The sequence below is a fragment of the Mauremys reevesii genome, linkage group 1 (assembly GCF_016161935.1).
Source record: "Mauremys reevesii isolate NIE-2019 linkage group 1, ASM1616193v1, whole genome shotgun sequence".
NCBI classification, from domain to species: Eukaryota; Metazoa; Chordata; order Testudines; family Geoemydidae; genus Mauremys; species Mauremys reevesii.
The window spans coordinates 113,695,780-113,716,195 of record NC_052623.1 but is presented as its reverse complement, the minus strand read 5'-3'; the positions used below and the strand labels follow the sequence as shown (position 1 = coordinate 113,716,195).

Below are 20,416 nucleotides of genomic sequence, written 5' to 3'. Positions count from 1 at the left end.
AGGAAAGGGGATGAAGGGGCTTGAGGAAATAGGGACTCCAAGTGCCCCTTTTCCTGAATTTTTGTCTAAATCACTTGGTGGTGGCAGCAATACTGTCCAAGGACAAGTAAAGGATTTGTGCCTTGGGGAAGTTTTTAACTTAAGCTGGTAGAAATAAGCTTTGCAGGTCTTTCATGCGGGTCCCCACATCTGTACCCCAGAGTTCAGAGTGGGAAGGGAACCCTGACACAGGTCCTCCAGAATCAGGGGAGACAATGGGAAGCACTGGTATACCTACACAGTTATTTGGCAAAGTTAGCTTACGATCCTCCAGGAAGTGAGAAGAGAGGAGAGAAATGGAAAAGTGTTTCCAGTGCCAGGAGTCCAGAAGCCCAGCCAAGGCAGTGCTAAGCCTGTGGCCAGCGGGAACACACAAAAATGGAGTGCCCTTACTGGTATGGAGACAAGAAGCCCTACCCTGAAGGCGGGAAGGCAGAAAAGCCCAGAGGCATCCCACCTGTTGAGAGAGCAGGAAGGAGGAGGCACCTGTTTTTCCTGAGGGGAATCAGGGTAGATGAGGAGGCATTGTCCTCATAACAAACAGAACTTGGTGGGTGAACTAGAGCAGGAGAGGGATGATCTGTGAGCCCAGCTTCAGCAGATGGAGGGTAGAAAATGTCCGTACCCTCAAGCGTTGCAGTCTTGAGGGGGAAACGTATGAGATGAGGTGTTCACCTCACACCACCCCTAATAGGGTTAAGGTGGCTCAGAAGGGACCAATTACAGTAGAACCTCAGAGTTACGAATTGACCAGTCAACCACACATCACGTTTGGGACTGGAAGTACACAATCAGGCAGCAGCAGAGACCCTCTCTCCCCCTCCAAAAAAAAAGCAAATACAGTGTGTTAAACAAAAACTCCCCAAAACAATAAAGGGAAAAGCAGCTTTTTTCTTCTGCATAGTAAAGTTTCAAAGTTGTATTAAGTCAATGTTCAGTTGTAAACTTTTGAAAGAACCACGTCACGTTTTGCTCAGAGTTACGAACAACCTCCATTCCTGATGTATTCACAACCTGAGGTTCTACCGTAACCCAGTAGGCTTCACCTGGAGAGAGATTTAGGCTTGACTGACAAACCTAATTGGAGATGGAGCCTATTGGGACAGAAGTAGGAGAGGGCTTATATAAAGCCAGGAAGTGAGAGCAGAAGGGGGCTGTAGAGGGGAGGTCTGCAGTCACTCTCTGGCCTAGTGAGGAGAAAAGGAGGAAAGCTAGGGGTGGAACAGAAGTCCTAGCAGCCTGACCTTGAGGGAAGGGTTTACCCAGAGGGGTGGTGTAGAAGAAAGCCTGTGGAGGGCAGAGTAGGAAGAGGCCCAGAGAAACGGCAGCAAAAGTTGAGACAGTACAGACCATGGCTACTTACAGTAGGGTCCCTGGGCTGGGACCCAGAGTAGCAGGTACACTCAGGTTCTCCTACCAGCCACTAGGAAAATGGCACAGTCTTGAATCAAAAGACTATCTGGAATGGCACTAGATAGCTGGTCTGGTGAGACTGTGTTACCCTAGAAGGGGAAAACTGTATAGTGGCCTGGTCAGAGGGCCAAGCCATGAAAAGGAAACACTGCAACTCCTAGAGAGCATGAGGAGCTGTTTCATGAACTGAGAGAAGGAAGGGGGCATCACATTGGGCAGAACTAACCCCTAGACACAGCCCTGAAAGGACACCCCAGCAGGGAGTGTGCCCTGTTATAATGGCATTAGCTCAGCGGTCCCTAAGCTTTTTTGTCTGGTGGGTGTCAGACGACGAGACACGGAGGACCGTGGCGGCGGACAAGCATCCGCCGAAATGCCGTCGACAAGCGGCAATGTCAATAGGTGTTGCTGAAATGTCACTGACATCAATGGAAGCAGCATTAGGCCAAAGCTGAGCACGTGTGCAACTTCAGCTAAGGAATCGTTGATTTTTTAAATTATTTTTTAAAATAGTATGCAGAACAGTACATAACGAGAGAAGGAAACATTTATGATTTTATTGCAACAGCCTATGCATATTTGCCAGGTTCTGCCTCTTTGCTTGAAGAAGGAAGTAAAGCTTTAGACGCCAGCTACCATTGCAGTCGTTGCTATTACAGTTCTCATATGTATCGTAGTGAGTAGGTATTCAGGTTCTATGTTCTGTGAAAGACAAAAATCTCCCATTTCTTCAACAGATGGAGCAGTTCATATGTACCTGGTGCTTAAAACCACAACATTAGAGCTTACTGTAAGCTCTAAACTTTATCATGGCTGCTAAAGAACCCAACATCAAAGACAATTTTGCAACCAACTGTGATTTTATAACATCAAGCAGAAAAGCTGGATTTTTGGGAACAGTTCACAAACTACCGGAGAGTGAATCCCATTTCTTTAATCACCTCCAACCACTCCAAACTCAGCTCTTTTCAGGTCTCAGTAGTGGAATCTTCTCAATACTGGATCTCAAATTTTCATGAAGTACTATCAGGATTCATTTTTGCAGCATTTTTTGATGATTTATTAAACATATTTTAACATCCAGAAATTTCCAAGTCCTATTATGGGAATATCATATTGTCAAACCTATTTAAACAAATTGCTATGCTACAATGGACAAGAAGCCTTGTGGCAATGCCACAAGAACAAAGAAGCAATGCCAAGATGGCAAATTTGCAGCTTTGATTCTGACTTGCTTTTACCTCCCAGGAGGAGAACCACTTACACAGAAACTGGTTACAGCTCTATGGTTTTGCACTTACTGGTAAACACTCTGAAATAAGGGTAATTAATGCCACCATGACAAGATCGAAAGAGGCAAAAAATATAAGAAAGGGTTATGATTAGTACCCGATCAGTATACAAGTTAATATTCATTTTTTATTATTAGACGTGCCTCTCTTTTGCAGCTTATGTAATAAAATAACTTGTATTGTTTAACAATTCTGTTTATATTTAATTTTTAAAAATGAATAACTGAAAGGTATGTTAGTTAAGCTCTGGTAATTTTTTTTAAAAAGTTATGAAATGCATGCTGAAACAACTTAAAACACCTGCTCTTGAATTTTCTTTGAAGCCTGTTTTAAAACTATGTTACCAGAATTAGCAGATTTTAAATGTATGTAGTATCTATCTTTTGAAATATTAAACCACAAAACTTCCTCCTATAAATGTACTTTTGTTGATGGGGTTTCATATATTAAAACAAATACTGAGACGGTTTCAATTTAAAATTCCAATTTAAACCAAAACTGGCATTTTTTAAAAATCATCTTCCTCATAAAAAAAACAAAGCTTGTTTGATCAGTGAAATGATCATGGCTCAGCTCTATTCGCTTTGGGTTACCAATGCAAAAGCTATTTTCCATTTGAACCTAGGTAGGGATGAAGCTACTTTGCAGACCACATTATAAGCATACTGTACACCAGGGGTAGGCAACCTATGGCAACCTGCGGCTCGCGAGCTGATTTTCAGTGGCACTCACACTGCCTGGGTCCTGGCCACCGGTCGGTGGGAGGGGGGAGCTCTGCATTTTAATTTAATTTTAGATGAAGCTTCTTAAACTTTTTAAAGCCTTATTTACTTTACGTACAACAATAGTTTAGTTATATAGTATAGACTTATAGAAAGAGACCTTCTAAAAAACATTAAAATGTATTACTGGCACATGAAACCTTAAATTAGAGTGAACAAATGAAGACTCAGCACACCACTTCTGAAAGGTTACCAACCCCTGCTGTACACCATACCACTGGGTCTTGGTGGGTTAAATCAGAAACAGAAGTAAGAACAGTCAGAATGTATTTCCTTAACAAAAAGTTATACTGTAACGCTGGTAGAAGAAAAAAATTTTTTTTACAGCATTTTATATATGAGATAGGTTCAAACTGGAAGGACCACTATAAAGGCCTTAACTGAAAAAAGAACTCACCGCTATTCGCAGTATGGAGGCTTTCACAGAGGTCCATTTGTCTTGCCTTCGATCTATGACAAGGATAAATCCAATTCCAGCATCTTGTAAACTAAGTTTGGGGGAGCAAAAAAACCTGTAGTTAACATACAGATGAAACTGTTTGATATTCTCTAGTAATATTTCACAGTTAAAAAAAATAGTAGGTTAACCTTTCTTGTGCTGAGCCTTAAGTTGTTTATTTAAAATATACACATGAATATATCTGATATACCATTAGGAGGATGCAGCACTCCCAAAAGGATTCCATGCAGCTTGTCAGTCAGTTAAGCTGTAAATTGTGCTCATCCACAGGAGGCAAGGTTTCACATACCCTGAACAATTATTATTTCAGTGGAATATAAACCCCTTTGATTTTTCAGGATTTGTTGCCAATATAATCCATCTTTCATATAGTTTTCAGTATCACTATTCCTGGATAAAAACAAAATCATTTTCCTTTTGCATCCATTTTCTTATTCCTTTTCTGGACTGGCTTCTTATTTTACTTGTGTCTTAATCTCTTCAAAAACTAAATCTTTTATGATCCATGCATTACATTAGTCCTTCCATCTGAAATTCTCATAGTCGTCCATGTTAGAAATCTTCTCTTAGGGCAATTGTTATATTCACCAAGGCAAAAAATCCTTAAGGCATCTAAGAGCTCAAAGTCATACACTACAAAGGTAAGATAAGATGCACTTCTTTGAAATGGAAACATCTGTGAGAAAGATCACACTTGAATCCTTGTGTAAAGATGAGCTTTGTTTTTCTGCTCTGTTTAGCTTCGTGTGCTACAGTCACGGAGTACAAATAAAGAGATCTGCTCCGTGATTTCCTATCAAAACCAATTGTGTAATGCCAGCACTTGACTGCCAGCCAATCACAACAGAATGAAAATGACAGGCAAGTACAAGATAGACTGACTTGAATTGCTATTTTTTGGTATATTTAGCAACTTGTATATGCTATAATATATACTGTAGCAGAACACAGCAATAATTAATTTAAAGAAAACAAATATAAATTGATGCAGAATTATATAGTTTGTAGGAAGCTCTGCATGCTGTGCTTGTAAAAATTACATATGATCGTGGTTTGTTTATTGTCATATTGTAATGATGGTCCTTTTTTATTCTAGGTTTGTAAAATGATATGGAAATATTTCTTGCTTATTTAGCACTGATGGTTTATCATAAATGAGTTACATATTGTTAGCTACATTCAATACAGATAAATATTGTGTGTTATGGTGGATGAAAATTTCAGTCATTAACTGTGGTCTCCTGAATTAATATTTACTATTAATTTACTAACAGCATTTTAGGCTGTATAAGTAGGGGCATTGCCAGCAGATCGAGGGATGTGATCATTCTCCTCTATTCAACATTGATGAGGCCTCATCTGGAGTAATATGTCCAGTTTTGGGCCCCATACTACAAGAAGGATGTGGTAAAATTGGAAAGAGTCCAGGAGAGGGCAACAAAAATGATTAGGGGGCCGGAGCACATGACTTATGAGAGGCTGAGGGAACTGGGATTATTTAGTCTGCAGAAGAGAAGAATGAGAGGGGATCTGATAGCTGCTTTCAACTACTTGAAAGGGGGTTCCGAAGAGGATGGATCTAGACTGTTCTCAGTGGTAGCAGATGACAGAACAAAGAGAAATGGTCTCAAGTTGCAGTGGAGGAGATTTAGGTTGAATATTAGGAAAAACTTTTCCACTAGGAGGGTGATGAATCACTGGAATGGGTTACCTAGGGAGGTGGTGGAATCTCCTTCCTTAGAGGCTTTTTAAGGTCAGGCTTGACAAAGCCCTGGCTGGAATGATTTAGTTGGGGATTGGTCCTGCTTTGAGCAGGGGGTTGGACTAGATGATCTCCTGAGGTCCCTTCCAACCCTGATATTCTAGGATTCTATTATAGGTCTTAGTATCCCATCCTCCTTTTCCTCACTGCAAGTTGGCCAAAAGTGCGAGCTACATATTTATCAGAGCCAAAAAGTGGAACTAGGCTTCCAAAAGTAATGAGAAAGGAAAGAAACAATAACTAACAAAGGAAAACCTAAACAACATATGTATCAACCAAAACAGAACATTTATTTTACCACAGAAAGGCTTCCGCTGCCCCTGAGCTTCCCAGAACCAAGACAAGCAGCCTTTAACTCATATTTCTGGTTTAGGATAACTGTATCACTGGTACATACAGCTTTTGAGCATTTAACTCATAAGCTTGACCAATCCACTCTATCGGAGGTGGATTCTAGCCCTGTAAATTTACCAGTACATGAACTCACACAAAATATGCAAACATTCAAATAATCAGCTGTAGCTTATTTTGGGGTTCATGATGCTTTACAATGCCTTTATATTTTTGATTAGTATTCTTACTTTTTTAACCTATATGCTCCACCTAGGGAATGCTGATATCCCATTAGGTCAGATTCGGAATGTTAATTCATTTAATTATTAAATGGATAAAAAAATTCTGTTAATGCCTGAGGCCATGTGGTTCACTATACCACACGCGGCTAACTCTCTCACTAAACACCTGAGGGTTCTAACAACAGGATGCTGCAGATCAAGTGAGTCATCTCCACAACACATGCCAGTAGATCAGAGTCAAGGAACCTCAGGGTTGCTCCCGCATCCACTCTAAGACCCTGATCCTGCAAGCTGTTCTGCACATGCAAATCCTGCATGGAGCCACAGGGACCACTCATACATAGCTTTCACATTGGTCATCTCAATAGTATGGCCACTATCAGTTTACAATTTTGTATTGTAACAGTTGGAGTTTGTTTCTTTTTCTATTTTGGAGGAAACCCATTTTCCCTGTTTTTCAAAGCAATAACATTTCTATTAAGAACAGAAGAACATAATATTCAAATCAAACTTCTTATCTTAAAATTCTACAGACAATACACCATGCAGGGCATCTATTTTTGCTGAATATTCACCCGCAGACTTTCAGATACAAAACACTGTAGCGGGGTTTAATACTTGAACTACAAGAGAATTTTCATTAACTGTCTATTACTGCAGTAGCTGGGGCTGTGTAAAATTTACCATTTCTTCTTGGAAATCATGTGTGGGCACAAAAACAAACAACAACTGGAAATACTAATAATCATAACAATGTTCCTCCTAATGGCTCTGAAGATTTGCAAGATATCAGACCTTACACATGCCACTGGTTCAAGACTCAATACTAACAGTGTGATTTTGAGGAGGAAATTCCACATAATCTGGAAAAATACATACATTTCTTAAGCAATTTTATTTTAAAATGGCAGCTGTTTGAAATGGCTCAGAGGTTTGGAATTTAGACTAAGTCCAGTGAAAGATGGATCAATAGGCAGAGGGCATGTAAGATGGTCAAAAGTACATGACAAACAAGTTTGAGAAGCTGTAGCAAATCTACGCGGAGCATATATGAACTGCAATTTTTTATAGGCTAATAATGTAGCCAAATTTGAATGGATTTTCACAGGGATGGCAAAGGCCACCCATCTGCCAAATTCCAAGTCACTGCTCCAAACCATGGTGGTGCTAGAGTTTTTCAAATAAAAGGCTGATAGAATATTTTTTAAACATTGACAGAACAACTGATTTCCCCCTAATCTAGGTCTCCAACTGCAGAACCATTTGGGTTGAAATTTTCCAAACAGACTCAACAGAAAGCATGGAAAATTTCAGCCAAAAAACCTAACATTTGTGAAAATTATAAGCAACTGGAACCTGGTATTAGAATAGGAAGTTATGGGCAACCTTAATAACAGGCAGAGCAGGTTAGACCCTGTTTTCAGTGAATATACATATAACCTGATATTAGTTTATACACATTTCTTTTATGTACTTTATTTGTATTCTGAAAGGCAATTTATAAACGTATAAAACTCAAAAAATCACCAAGCAGACAATTTGCTCCATCTCCCATCCTTCCCAAAAATAAAAAAAAAATACACCAGGAAGTCTGCATCATTCTCTATACTCTGCATAATTATAAGCAGACAGAACAGAATATGACTTAGAAAAAAAGAGTAGCTAAAAAGGCACTGAATCAACTATATTAGTAGTGCTCCCAGACTACAGGTAGGAAGGGGTGGAAGGAAGAGTGAAGGGAGGGAGAAGAAAGTAAATTGGAGAAAAATTATACCCTAGGCTGGGTCTCACCTTTCCAAGGCCAGTATCCCATAATGCAGTGCCAGATGGCTGAGGGGTACTGAAATAACCCCTTACTCCCTTCCCTGCAAGCACATATCTCAGACAGTGTACAGTAATGGATGAAGTTTTCATTCAGTGAATGTTCTGCTTTATGCTATGGGGACATCTCCCGCCTTTGTCTTCTGTTGTAAGATTTATGATCTCATGTACCAGGGGAAAGGGTGGGAGAGCTTATAGCACATGCTGTTTCACAAAGCAACTTTCCCCTATGGCGTGTGGAAGCAATCATGTATTCATCATTTGAAAGATCCTTACATTTCTCCAAGGTATGGGTGGTGATAACTGGTACATATCTAAGATGTCAAAAGTTTCTGCTGCTTTTATACTGTTGCATGAGTATTGCTTACATATATTGCTCTTCAGACTGACAACAACAGAGATCGCCTTGCTACAGTAACTCACTAAAGCAGAGATCAGACATTTCAAACGGAGGACAGGATTACATCATTTTTTACCTACATAACTAAATGATGTGGATTTAATAAAGTGTATTTCAGTATCGACAAGTTGCTTTTTTTTTTAATTAAAAACAAATGGAAGTTAATTGACAATGCATGTCAGTTATTCCCTGCCCTTACCATATCTGCCTGGTTATACTAATGTGCTAGGTATTTAAACTTTCCACAGATGAACAAACATTTTGTCAGTGACACTTCAGTGAGCAAGGACCATCCTTTTGTTCTGTGTTTCACCAGCACCTAGCACAATGGGGTCCTAGTTACTGAATAGGTGCCTAGTGGCAACAGTTATACAAATAATAATAGCGGTATTCAATGAGGAACCAGTACTGTGACCAGAACACCAGGGTGACATGTTTACAGCAATCTGTGTTCCTAAGCAGGTGAGTTGTTATATTCTGAGCCAGCTGGAGCTCTCTCAGGACCCCCGATTTCATTCTCAGATACAATGCCTTGCAATGCCTGGAGGTAACGGACAAACTGATTGCCAAGGCAGATCTTCATGTGTCAAGAGATACCAGAGTCTCCTGGCACCTTTGATGGTAGAAGGCATTTCCAGCACATGTGGCTATCTGAAGTCAGAGATCATTCTTCATTTGCTTCTTATGAGAAGACTAGGAATGGTAATCAGCATCACTACTCTCATTTGCCTTGTTTAGGAATAGGTGATTAGAAACCAGATAACTGGCAAGATTTGTTTCCAGGGGGAATAAAGAGTCCTGATCTTTAAAAGTTTCAATGGGCAGGACCTGAGCTACCTCAAAGATCTGCTAAAATGTCTGCATTCCTCAGACAATGGAAGCATTGGCTACAAGTGTGAGACTCTTGGGAGCAGTGGACAAAACCTTCTCTCACCAGCCAGCTTGTGGCTCTAGAAAAAGAACAGGAGTACTTATGACACCTTAGAGCCTAACAAATTTATTTGAGCATAAGCTTTTGTGGGCCCACAGCAACTAAAATAAATCCTTTTATATGTACTAGTAACTAGAAGAGAAGCAAGAATCTACTCATCCACTTTATGTAAGCTTTGTAAAACACTTGAAAACGTGGAGATGACTATGGTATAAATTAGGTAAAATAGAACTCTCCTCTACAGCAACTTCAGCTTAAAGAAAATAGGTCAGATGCAAGACATTAGGGTGTTATGTAATTTAATTGAAAATACTAGGGTGCTATGCAGCATACTAAAAATATTAGAAGAAATTCATACCTTAAGGTAATACACTATAGAACCCAAACTGCAAGATCAAGACCACTAGCTAGACACTGAACAACTGCATCTGAAGAGGTCTCACAAATTTATTAATTTGTTCTCCATCAAAGATCACCACCACTTCAGAATTGGCTTTTTTTTTATTTTAAAAAAACCTGTTTAGGTTCTTATACTGCATCCACCACTGTGGTATTTGAGTATCTAACAAATTTCTTGACGTGAACTCCGTAAGTTGTCTTGTATCTAGCTCTCTACCTCTCCATTCTGTTGGGAGTTTATGTTTTGATCCAGTGAAGTAGGACTGATAACCATCTAAAACAGGCAAAAGTCAAGGGCAGTTAACTTGGGAAATTATTGCTTCAAAAGAGTGAAATTGTCTTGCACCTTCTTCTGTAAATGATGGAATAATGAGGTTCTGCATTCTCCATAAAGCTCTACTTTGAATGCTTCAGGACTTGGACCTTGGAAATGGTTCTATAACTCATAATACTAGTTCTGGCTTCACTGCAGAAACCATCTAGTTAGGTTCACTTTAGAAATAATAAGGACTAAGAAGTAATGTTATTAGGTGAAGATGTATGTTGTTTTGGTCCTTCACTTGGGTAAGGCAAACTTTCTAGAGTCAGTTACTAAGATGATATGTTATGCATGTTTTAAAATATGAAGTCTAAATTGAACACTGAACTTTGTAATGCTGTAGACGTTTTAGACACTTTACCATGTAAAAACTGTATTAATTGAAAGTTTAAGCAGTTTTCTTAAGGGATAGGCTGAGACACAAAATATTAGAATAGTTTCAAAACTACCTTAAAAATTTTTAAATATCTAAATGATGAAATAATTTTAAAGCAAAATACAGTATTCTTTCTCTGTCATTTACCATGAACAGGAGAAAGTGTAGGACTGGCCTTGACATCTTCTGATGAAGTGGCTCCCTTCAATTTTTTTTTTTTATCCTCCCACACATTCAGTCCCTCCTTTTCTCTTTCCAGGTAGTGTCCACCTTTTCACTTTCCATGGAAGTTATATTGGTGGCATCCTTAAATCAGGTCCTAAGTACATCTGCTGTCTTCTTACCATATTTGATGCTTTAGATTGGTTTGGTCTGCCTTAGAATTTCTGATGTTAAAAGAAACTTTTTCTAATGGACTCAAGATCTTCCACAAGCATTTACTCTGAAATGAGTTTACCTTCTTATCAACATTTGTTAATAGATTTTCATGACTCTGCTCTGTAAAGGAGGACAGACAATGCTGATGTTAAAAATTCGTAATTTTGTGTCAGTGCTAATCATACTACTTTTCCAAATCTTTTCAAGTTTATGGAAGTTGTTTGCTGGTTTTGATATTCTTTGCTTGACATCTAGCATAGAGTCACCATCAGAGGTAGTCCATTTTTTCCCCCCAAGGTCCAAATTTCTTGGTCGAGGTATAGTCAAGGTCCAGACCCCAGAAAAAACAACAAACAATAATGAAAATACTAAGTAAATAAAAAGATTTTGGGGTCCGTTCAAAAGCATCTGGTGGTCCAGATTAGGCCCACAGTCTGCCTATTGACTATCCCTGCTGACATCATTGCATATCTCCCTCCCTAGACAGGTAAAATGACATACATCTTCTAGTGTTTCTTCATCCACTTGAATGGTTACTTTTGGAACATTGATAGCAATATATCTTGTCTTCCTGTTGTTGATGAATACACCAACTTGTTCTGCTGTATCTGCCAGAGGGTAGGTCTTTTCTTCCATAAAGTGGTGTGTTGAACTAAGCAAGACAATGCCATCAGCAAAAAAAAGAGGTCATCCAATTGTTCATCATCATTTGTCCATACAATTCCTTGGTTGCTTTCTGTGGTTACTTTCCTCATGAATAGTCAATGACCATTGCAAATAATAATGAGGACATAATACACCCTTACCATACTCCAGATGTCTCTGCAAACCATTGGCTGATATGGTCACCATCTCTGACTGCACATTTGGCATTATCATATAGATCCTTGATTATTCTAATTATTGTTGCTGGTATTCCATAGTATGCCTTAATTTTCCAGACTGTCTCTGTGTATACTGTCATAAGCCTTATGGAAATCTATAAAATTTATCACAAGAGGTGCTTACCATGCCTCACTTTGTTCTATCATATATCTGAGAACAATAATATGGTCTCACATGAGCTCAGTAGTCTAAAACCTACTTGTTCTTCTCTAAGTAGGACAGTTTGTTTCTTGATACATTCCAGGATGATGTTGCACAAAATTTTTCAAGACACTAACAGTAATGTGATTCATCTCCAGTGACTGCAGTTGGTAAGGTCACCCTTCTTTGGAAATTTTACTATAAGGCATCTCTTCCACTGGGTGGGGTTCTTTTCTTCATTCCATATTCTACCCAATTGACAGGAGGGCTGTTTCATCACTTGTTGAAAATCTCTGGAGTAATGTTATCATCTCCAGCAGGGCCCTCCCTAGCTATTCTGGGGCCCTACGCAGCCCCACCCCCGTCCCCCACAGGGTGTGTATGTGGGACCCCAGGCCTCTGCAGGGAGGAGCAGGGGGGGAGGCAAGGAGCAGGAGGTGGGGCAGGGGCAGGGAAGAGGCGGGGGCCCTGGGGAAAAGCTGGAGCAGCATGCAGATGCGCAGGGCACCAGGAAATTTGGTATCCCATATTTCCTAGTGCCCTACGCAGCTGCATACTTTGTGTATGGGTAAGGATGGACCTGCTCTCTAGCTGCTTCCCCATTTTTGAGCTTACTGATGGCTTTTCTAACTTCTTCCATTGTAATATCTCCTAAATCTGTATCAAGCTCTAGAGTGGTAGATCTTCATCATATTTCTAATAGTTTGCTTGGGCTTAGTTTATTTAAAATAGTCAGAAAACGTTCTGCCCGTCTTTTCCTTTGCTATTCTTCTGTACTAAGAGTCTTTCCATTTGCATCTTTAATAGGGCCTCTAGTACTGCTAAAGTTTCCCGTGAGCTATTTGATTGTCTTGTACAAGGTTATAAGATCACTTCTTTGGCTAGCATCTTCAGCCTCTGGACATTTTCTATCAATATAGGCCCTTCTATATTTTCACGCACTCCTTTGGGGGCGGGGGGGTGTTATATATTAAGAGTGGTACAGTATCTTAACCCTCAGAACAAAAGCAGAAAGGTATCCATCCTTTTGGACAGCTAATTTTGCTGCTAGCCTCCAAAGCTCTAATTTTGACACACTACTGAACCCATTTTAAACATTTACTTCTCTCTTTAATTTTTTTCTGCCCAAATATTACTGTTTTTATGGCACACAGAATTTTAGGTTTGTATACATCTCATTATATTGGTGGCAAAAAAATAATATAGGTAGAAAGCAAATATAATGAAACCATTTCCCCAGTGCGAACTATAAATACAACTGTATGATGATATGACACTTAACTGGTTAGACAGAAAATAACTTAGGGCCAAATTCTTTCCATGGATGTGTGGTATGAGACTCAGCGAGGTCACACATCTGAGGGCAAAATTGTTTCTAATAAGTAATAATAATGAGTCACTGCAGCATAAAATTAAAAGATCCAGATAAACTCTTTAAATATCTGGCAGGTCCACAGAGCTATGTGCATAGCTGTCTCCTTAAGCAAACTATACCCTCATATTTCAAATCTGATTCATGTTGGTGACCGGTCACCTCAAACTCTACAATCCAAAAGATGTATAGCATCATCCTGATCTTTGAACAGAAATTTAATCTTTTGGTGAATCGTCATGAATTTAACTGTATATAATCCATCATAATTTCATATAGCAAATTTATGGAGAATGTGAGAAGCCTGAAAATAGAAATATTTCTTTAAAAGTTGTGTTAATTCTTTCAGCTTGCGGGCCATGAGACATTTTGTTTACATTGACCATCCTCAGGCACAGCCCTCTGGAGCTCCCAGTGGCTGCGGTTCGCCATTCCTGGCCAATGGGAGCTGCAGAAAGCAGTGGCCAGCACATCCCTGTGGCCCGCACCTACCATCCCCTCTATAAACTTATCAAGCAGAGTTCTGAAGCCAGTTAGGTGTTTTGCCCCCACTGCTCCTCTTGGGAGGCTGCTCCAGAATGTCACTCCTCTGATGGTTAGAAACCTTTGCCTAATTTCAAACCTAAACTTGTTGATGGCCAGTTTATAGCCATTTGTTCTGGGTCCACATTGGTGCTTAACTTTAATATCTCCTCTCCCTCTTCTATTTATCCCTCTGATGTATTTATAGAGAGCAATCGTATCTCCCCTCAGCCTTCTTTTGGTTAGACTAAACAGGCCAACCTCTTAGAGTCTCCTCTCATAAGGTAGATTTTCCATTCCTCAGATCATCCTAGTAGCCCTTCTCTGCACCTGTTCCAGTTTGAATTCATCTTTCTTAAATGTGGGAGACCAGAATTGCACACAATACTTCAGATAAGGTATTATCGGTGCCTTGTATAATGGTACTAACACTTCCCTGTCTCTAATGCAAATACTTCACCTGATGCATTCCAGGACCCTGTTAGCCTTTTTCATGTCCGCATCACGTTGAGGGCTCATAATCATCCTGTGACCAACCGATACACCCAGGTCTCTCTCCTCCTCTGTCACTTCCAACTGATAAGTCCCTTGCTTATAGCAAAAATTCTTGTTAGTCCCTAAATGCATGACCTTGCACTTTGCACTATTAAATTTCATTCCATTTCTATTACTCCAGTTTACAAGGTCATCCAGATCTTCTTGTATGGTATTCCAGTTCTTCTCTCTATTGGGAATACCTCCCAACTTTGGGTCATCTGCAAATTTTATTAGCACACACCCACTTTTTGTGCCAAGATCAGGAATAAAAATGTTAAATAAGATTGGTCCCAAGACTGATCTCTGAGGAACTCCACTAGTAACTTCCTTCCAGCCTGACATTTCACCTTTCAGTATGACCTGTTGTAGTCTCCCCTTTAATCAACTCCTTATCCACCTTTCAGTTCTCATATTAATCCCCACCTTCTCCAGTTTAATAATTTCTCATGTGGAACTGTAACAAATGCTTTACTGACATCCCGGTAGATAAGATCTACTGCATTTCTTTTGTCTAAAAAATTCAGTTATCTTCTCAAAGAAAGATATTAGTAACTTTGTTACTACCTCTTGAATATAACAATTGAAACAATTGTAGAAAAATCTACAATTACTTTCAATCATTTCAGCTACTTACTTTTTGCAGTTCACCAAGCTTGGAACAGATCATTTAACTTTAGGAAACATCCTAACAGACCTTTCTTATCTTAATCAGCTGTTAATCAAAATTCTGTGAGTACTTGGGGCACCTTAGAGACTAACAAATTTGGGCATAAGCTTTCGTGAGCTAAAATCCACTTCATCAGCCCATGAAAGCTTATGCTCAAATAAATGTGTTAGTCTCTAAGGTGCCACAAGTACTCCTGTTCTTTTTGCTGATACAGACTAACATGCAAACAAAATTCTGACTCCCTGACTCAGGGGCGCAAGCTGGGAGCAGTCTGTCTCCTCTATTGCACATCAAGGCTGCCTGCTTGAGGCTGGCAGGTTTTTTTTTGTTTTGTTTTTTTAAAAAGAAAAAAAAAATCATAGACTGTCAGGGTTGGAAGGGACCTCAGGAGGTCACCTAGTTCAACCCCCCTGCTCTACGCAGGACCAATCCCCCAACTAAATCCCCAAATGGCCCCCTCAAGGGTTGAACTCACAACCCGGGGTTTAGCAGGCCAATGCTCAAACCACTGAGCTATCCCTCCCCCCATCCCCAATGTCTCTCTCCCAACACCCCAAATCCACTGATGGATTTAACCTTGCTTAATGAATTCCTGGCTTTGATGAGACTTGTAGGCTAGAGATTCGTGCTTACAAAAATATCAAGAAAGAAGTGGACCATACTTTGCCTGTGCTGCAGTTCTGGAACTCAGTGGAAGCAGAATCTCCCATCTCTCAAGACTAGCTCGACGCTGTCTGACAGTTCCAACAAACTCATGAATGCAGAGAGAGCTACGTCTAAACATGGACAGGTGTTTTCAGAGCGAAGACAGAGAATGAAGACAGAGTTTCAGGATGCTCCATGCTCACATTCAATTAGTGACATTTGAAACCAGCACTCCCCCACCCCCTGCTTTTGTTAACTTGAGGGCTTTACATGTTGATATTTTGCCATATTAAAACACATTCATGATTTGTTACAATACTATGAAATTTAAGGTTTAAATATCTGAAACCGTGAAATTCAAGTTTTTAAAAATTGTTATGACTGAAATTTACAAAAATGGGCTGTGAATTTGGTAGGGCCGTGCTTACGAGGTATCATTTGAAAATAAATAACTTACAGATCATTAATATTCTTGCATCATATATTTACATGTCACGATGGGTATTAAGAGTTATAGAGATATGCTGGAATGAGAACTAAAATGTGTTCAAACCAGGTGTGTCGGGGGAGATGTTAAACAGGTGGGTCTATCCTAAGCAAAGACCCATCACACTAACAAGTGGGGGAGAAGACAGCATGGAGTCTACACCCAGCACAAAAGAGAAGCTTAGTCTGGGTTTTACTTTCCAGAAGAATCCATTTCAAAGGTTTACTGGTCTATAAAGCCGGGGTGTGGGGGGAAAGAACCTCAAGTGTTCAGCAGCTGAATCGACTGACTGTATACTACATTACGATATTATAAAAGTGTATGGAGTGAGGTGTTTTCTGAAAGCTAATGATGCGCTTGTGATTAATAATACATTTCACAATTATATTAAACATGACATGAGGAATTATGGATACTCACTGGTATTAGGCTTTACAGTCTGCCCAGGCAGGAGGGAATGCCACAGCTATCTACCTGTCTATGTAAATTAAGCATGGTGGAATGAGAAACAATGCAAGCCTCATTTATGCAGAAATCATGCAGGGGATGCAAAGCCCACAGGAAGGGAAGAACAGCATAAAATCATCCTACCTCTTGAAACAAAGTAATTGAACTCTGGGAGGACAGAAGCCACCTTTGACATCCATTACTAGACAGACATTTGAGGCCACAGTTTTTGCAAGCTGAGAAAGATGGATCCTCAACCCAGGGCAGGGGGGTTGAAGTTCCTGGAACTGAATATAGGTGAGAAACCTACTTAGGTAAAGATCTTCACCTAAGACGACAAGGGAAGCCAATGCCTTGTACTTTTGTGGAAGGTCCTGACTCAGGAAAAGCCAGCCACGGCTGGGAAGAAGAATGACTGATGAGAGAAAATCTTGAACAAAGGCTGTAGCTTGCTAAATTAAGGTTTAGACTTTTAGATGTTTGTTTTCACTTTTATTTGTTTGTAAACCCTTCTAACTTAATTCCGTTTACTTGGCATCACTTAACCGAGGTCCTCTTGTTAATACATTTATTTTATTTTACTGGTTGTAACCAAGGCTGGTGGAAGCCAGAATGAGATAGTGGGGCTGCAGCCAGGCTGCTGGGGTCAAGGCAGCTGGCCCAGAGCTGTCTAGCACACAGACACTCAGGATGTGACCCGCATGCTGGTAGGCTGCCTGTGAGCAGCCCAGGTTGGGAGCTACAGCAGCAAAGCATTGTGAGGCACCTAGGATTGCAGGATTTGAGGTGAAAACCCCTTAATGGTCTAGATTTGCACCCCTGAACTGTGACAGTCTGACATAGGAGCCAACTCCGTGGGTGCTCCGGGCTGGAGCACCCACAGGGAAAAATTAGTGGGTGCTCTGCACTCACTGGCAGCCAAGCTCCCCACCCCACTGCACCTCCTCCTCCTTTGAGCATGCGGTGTCCCTGCTCCTCTGCCTACCTCCCAGCGCTTGCCACCGCCAAACAGCTGTAGCAAGCTCCAGGAGGGAGGGGGGAGGAGCAGGAATGTGGCGTGCTCAGGGGAAGAGGCGGGGCCGGGGAAGGAGTTGGAATAGGGGCAGGGAGGGGGCGGAGTTGGGGCGGGGACTTTGGGGAAGGGGTTGGGAGGGGCAGGGCAGAGGGGAGTCATGCACTCACTGGCGCCAATAGAAGTCGACACCTATGATCTGTGACACATACTTATCCACCTTTCTCATAGGTATGTTGTAAGTTTTAACTAGTTAGTGCCTATAAAATGTTCTGAACAAGTAGACCACTATACAAATGTGAGTGGATGATGATAATTAATCACTTATTGGGTCATTTCAATTCTCTCTCATTGTCAGCTCAGAACTTTCTGCAGCACTTCTAGAACATCAACAAAGGAAAGGGGAAGAAGAAAAATTTAGCTCACAGAGTATATCTACAATGAGCTGGGTGTGTGATTCCCAGCTTGAAAAGACATATCCCCACCAGCTCTGTAGTGTGTAGTCACAGCAGCAAAATGGTGTGAGGGTCCAGCTACCCCTCCTACATGCACAGCATCTCAGATGGGGCCATACTCAGGGCAGCTAAAGCTGCTGTTGCCTCTGCTATACTCTTTCTAGCACGCGCGCTCAGTCAGAGCTAAAGCTATCGTCTCCTCAAGCTAGGAATTTTAGGCCCAGCTCCAAGTGTAGACGTACCTACAACCACAGCTAGAGCATTACAGACACTCCCTGGGTTATGTAAACCCGACTTATGCAAATCTGCACTTACGGAAAAAGTTCCATAAGGTTTTGGGGTTTCTTGGCACGTGTAATGTTAATACATTCCCGACTTAGGCAAAATTCAAGTTATGCAAGGCGCTCTGAAATGGATTGCTTGCCTACGTTGGGAAACATCCGTATTCAAGCCTAAAGTTGCCAATTGATGTGCATGCAGTGTTCCACCTAAAAATGATCTACAATGAACTTGTGGTAAAAGCATATTTATCAATGTCACAACAGTTCTGGGGATCTGCTCCCCTTAAGTACTGGAGGAACTCCCATTAGAATAAATATACAGGAGTGAGAGAAAAAGGGGAGAAGAGATTCCAGTTTGTTAAAGAAATTTAAAACCAGATCATTCAGGGCACTGTATGTCCAATAGTGGCCTCTAGTGGTTTATGCTAAAAACAGAATACTGAGTAAAAAAAACTGCTGACACTACTCCTGGCAATAAATACTAAACTTCATCCGTAACTAATGAACTAGCAGCCAACAGGGAAAGCATAATATCCACATAACTCAGAGCCAGTCATATTAAAAATCAAAGTTATAAAAGTAGTCTATTGGAGAAAATCAGTCTGAGTGAATAGTATTATGACAGCACAGTGTGCATGTTATACTTTCCTGTTTTCATGCTATACTAGAATCCTGTACATGTAAGTATCTGTATTTTTTAGAAATGTGAATTTAAAAAAACATATGCCTTGGGGGCCTTATCTTTGTTTTGTTTTTGGTAGCTACGCCCTTCCCTTACTAGTCATGGATGAAGCAGCACAGAAAAAATCTGAACCAGCCCTAACCTTGGCCTTCCTGTTTATCAAAAGGAAAGGGAACCTGTTTTAATGTTCTCATTGGTTCAGATAAGAAGTTACATATACATTTTAAAATACTATTTCCTTCCTCCTCCTCCCTGCCCCTGATGCTTCTCCTGTTCCTACATTCTATCCTGATTGCACCATTGATGAAAACTGTCATTTGCTCCCTCTGCTGTTGTGCTTGTTATTGGTGTCCTGCACTGTGAGCTCATGTCCCATGGGTACTTTTCAGAATCACATAGTATTCAGTATTCCAGGATCTCATTGAATTAGGGATATCCTATGATGTGTATGGGTATAGTTCAGGAGTTCAAAACATAGGTGTGAGCAGCACACAGGAACAGAGGAATTTTTCATCAATATTGCATTGTGCATAGCATAAATAAGGATCAGGCTGTAATTTGCCTCAGTGGGAAGTGGGAATAGGGAGGTCATACAGCTGTGATTACATGGGAAGAAAGGAAGAACAATGTGACAAAACTGTTCTTGGGAAGGTGATCATGGGACAGACATAGATAGGCCAGCTAAGTCTGGGGTTGTGTTGTGGCAGGACTATTTAGAGGTCAGATATGGCAGAGGCAAAGAAAAAGGAAAACAAAACTTTGTAAGGACTGATCCAGATCTTTCAGACTCTTGAAATTTGTCCATCAATATTCCATCCCTGGACATGCCCAAGGTTAGTTCATTAGTCTCCACCTTTTTTGCCTTCTGAACCCCATCTAATTATTGTACCCGCCACCATAGCAAAAGCAGCTTACTGTATTTGCCACCCCAGCAACAACATACAACTAGGACAGGCTATTATCTATGTTTTGCAGATCAGAAGGCAAGGACACTAAGGAGGAGGATGGCTATTCTTAATCCCCATGGAGAGATCAAATTCTTTATTAAGCTGGGCAATAGGCACTTCTGGACTGCTCCACAACACAAATTGGTATCTATTGATTTTGACAATATCACTGTGTGATACACTTCCACCCAACCACCTGGCTTAATTAGCCAAAGGTCTAATTAATTGGTCTAGATCGAGAAAAAGTTTCTCATTGATTAAATATTATCCAACTGAATAAAGCAATGTACTCATATTGATGGCAACAACATTTAAGGGATACATTTTCAAAATAGCTGGGCAGCATTTTAGGCATATGGTTTCCATGGATTGTACTAGGTATCACATGG

General features: G+C 40.5%; 1 protein-coding gene across 19 annotated transcripts in view; it reads right to left on the bottom strand.

Moving 5' to 3' along the window:
• The window catches only part of MCF2L (MCF.2 cell line derived transforming sequence like), a 251,774-nt gene that overhangs the window by 54,518 nt on the left and 176,840 nt on the right, over positions 1-20,416 (bottom strand). For 14 of the 19 annotated variants that reach the window (XR_005596398.1, XM_039531149.1, XM_039531159.1 and 11 more), the window contains 2 exons: positions 15,734-15,847; positions 3,924-4,014 (listed from right to left, as the gene is read on the bottom strand). Coding sequence is in view for 17 of the 19 variants with exons in the window: in XM_039531149.1 (XP_039387083.1) it covers positions 3,924-4,014; positions 15,734-15,847 (205 nt within the window). In the remaining 2 variants the exon portion in view is untranslated. Of the gene's footprint in view, positions 1-3,923; positions 4,015-4,176; positions 4,752-15,733; positions 15,848-20,416 lie in introns of those variants that run through there. The other 5 variants (XM_039531201.1, XM_039531270.1, XM_039531280.1 and 2 more) reach the window with 2 other exon arrangements.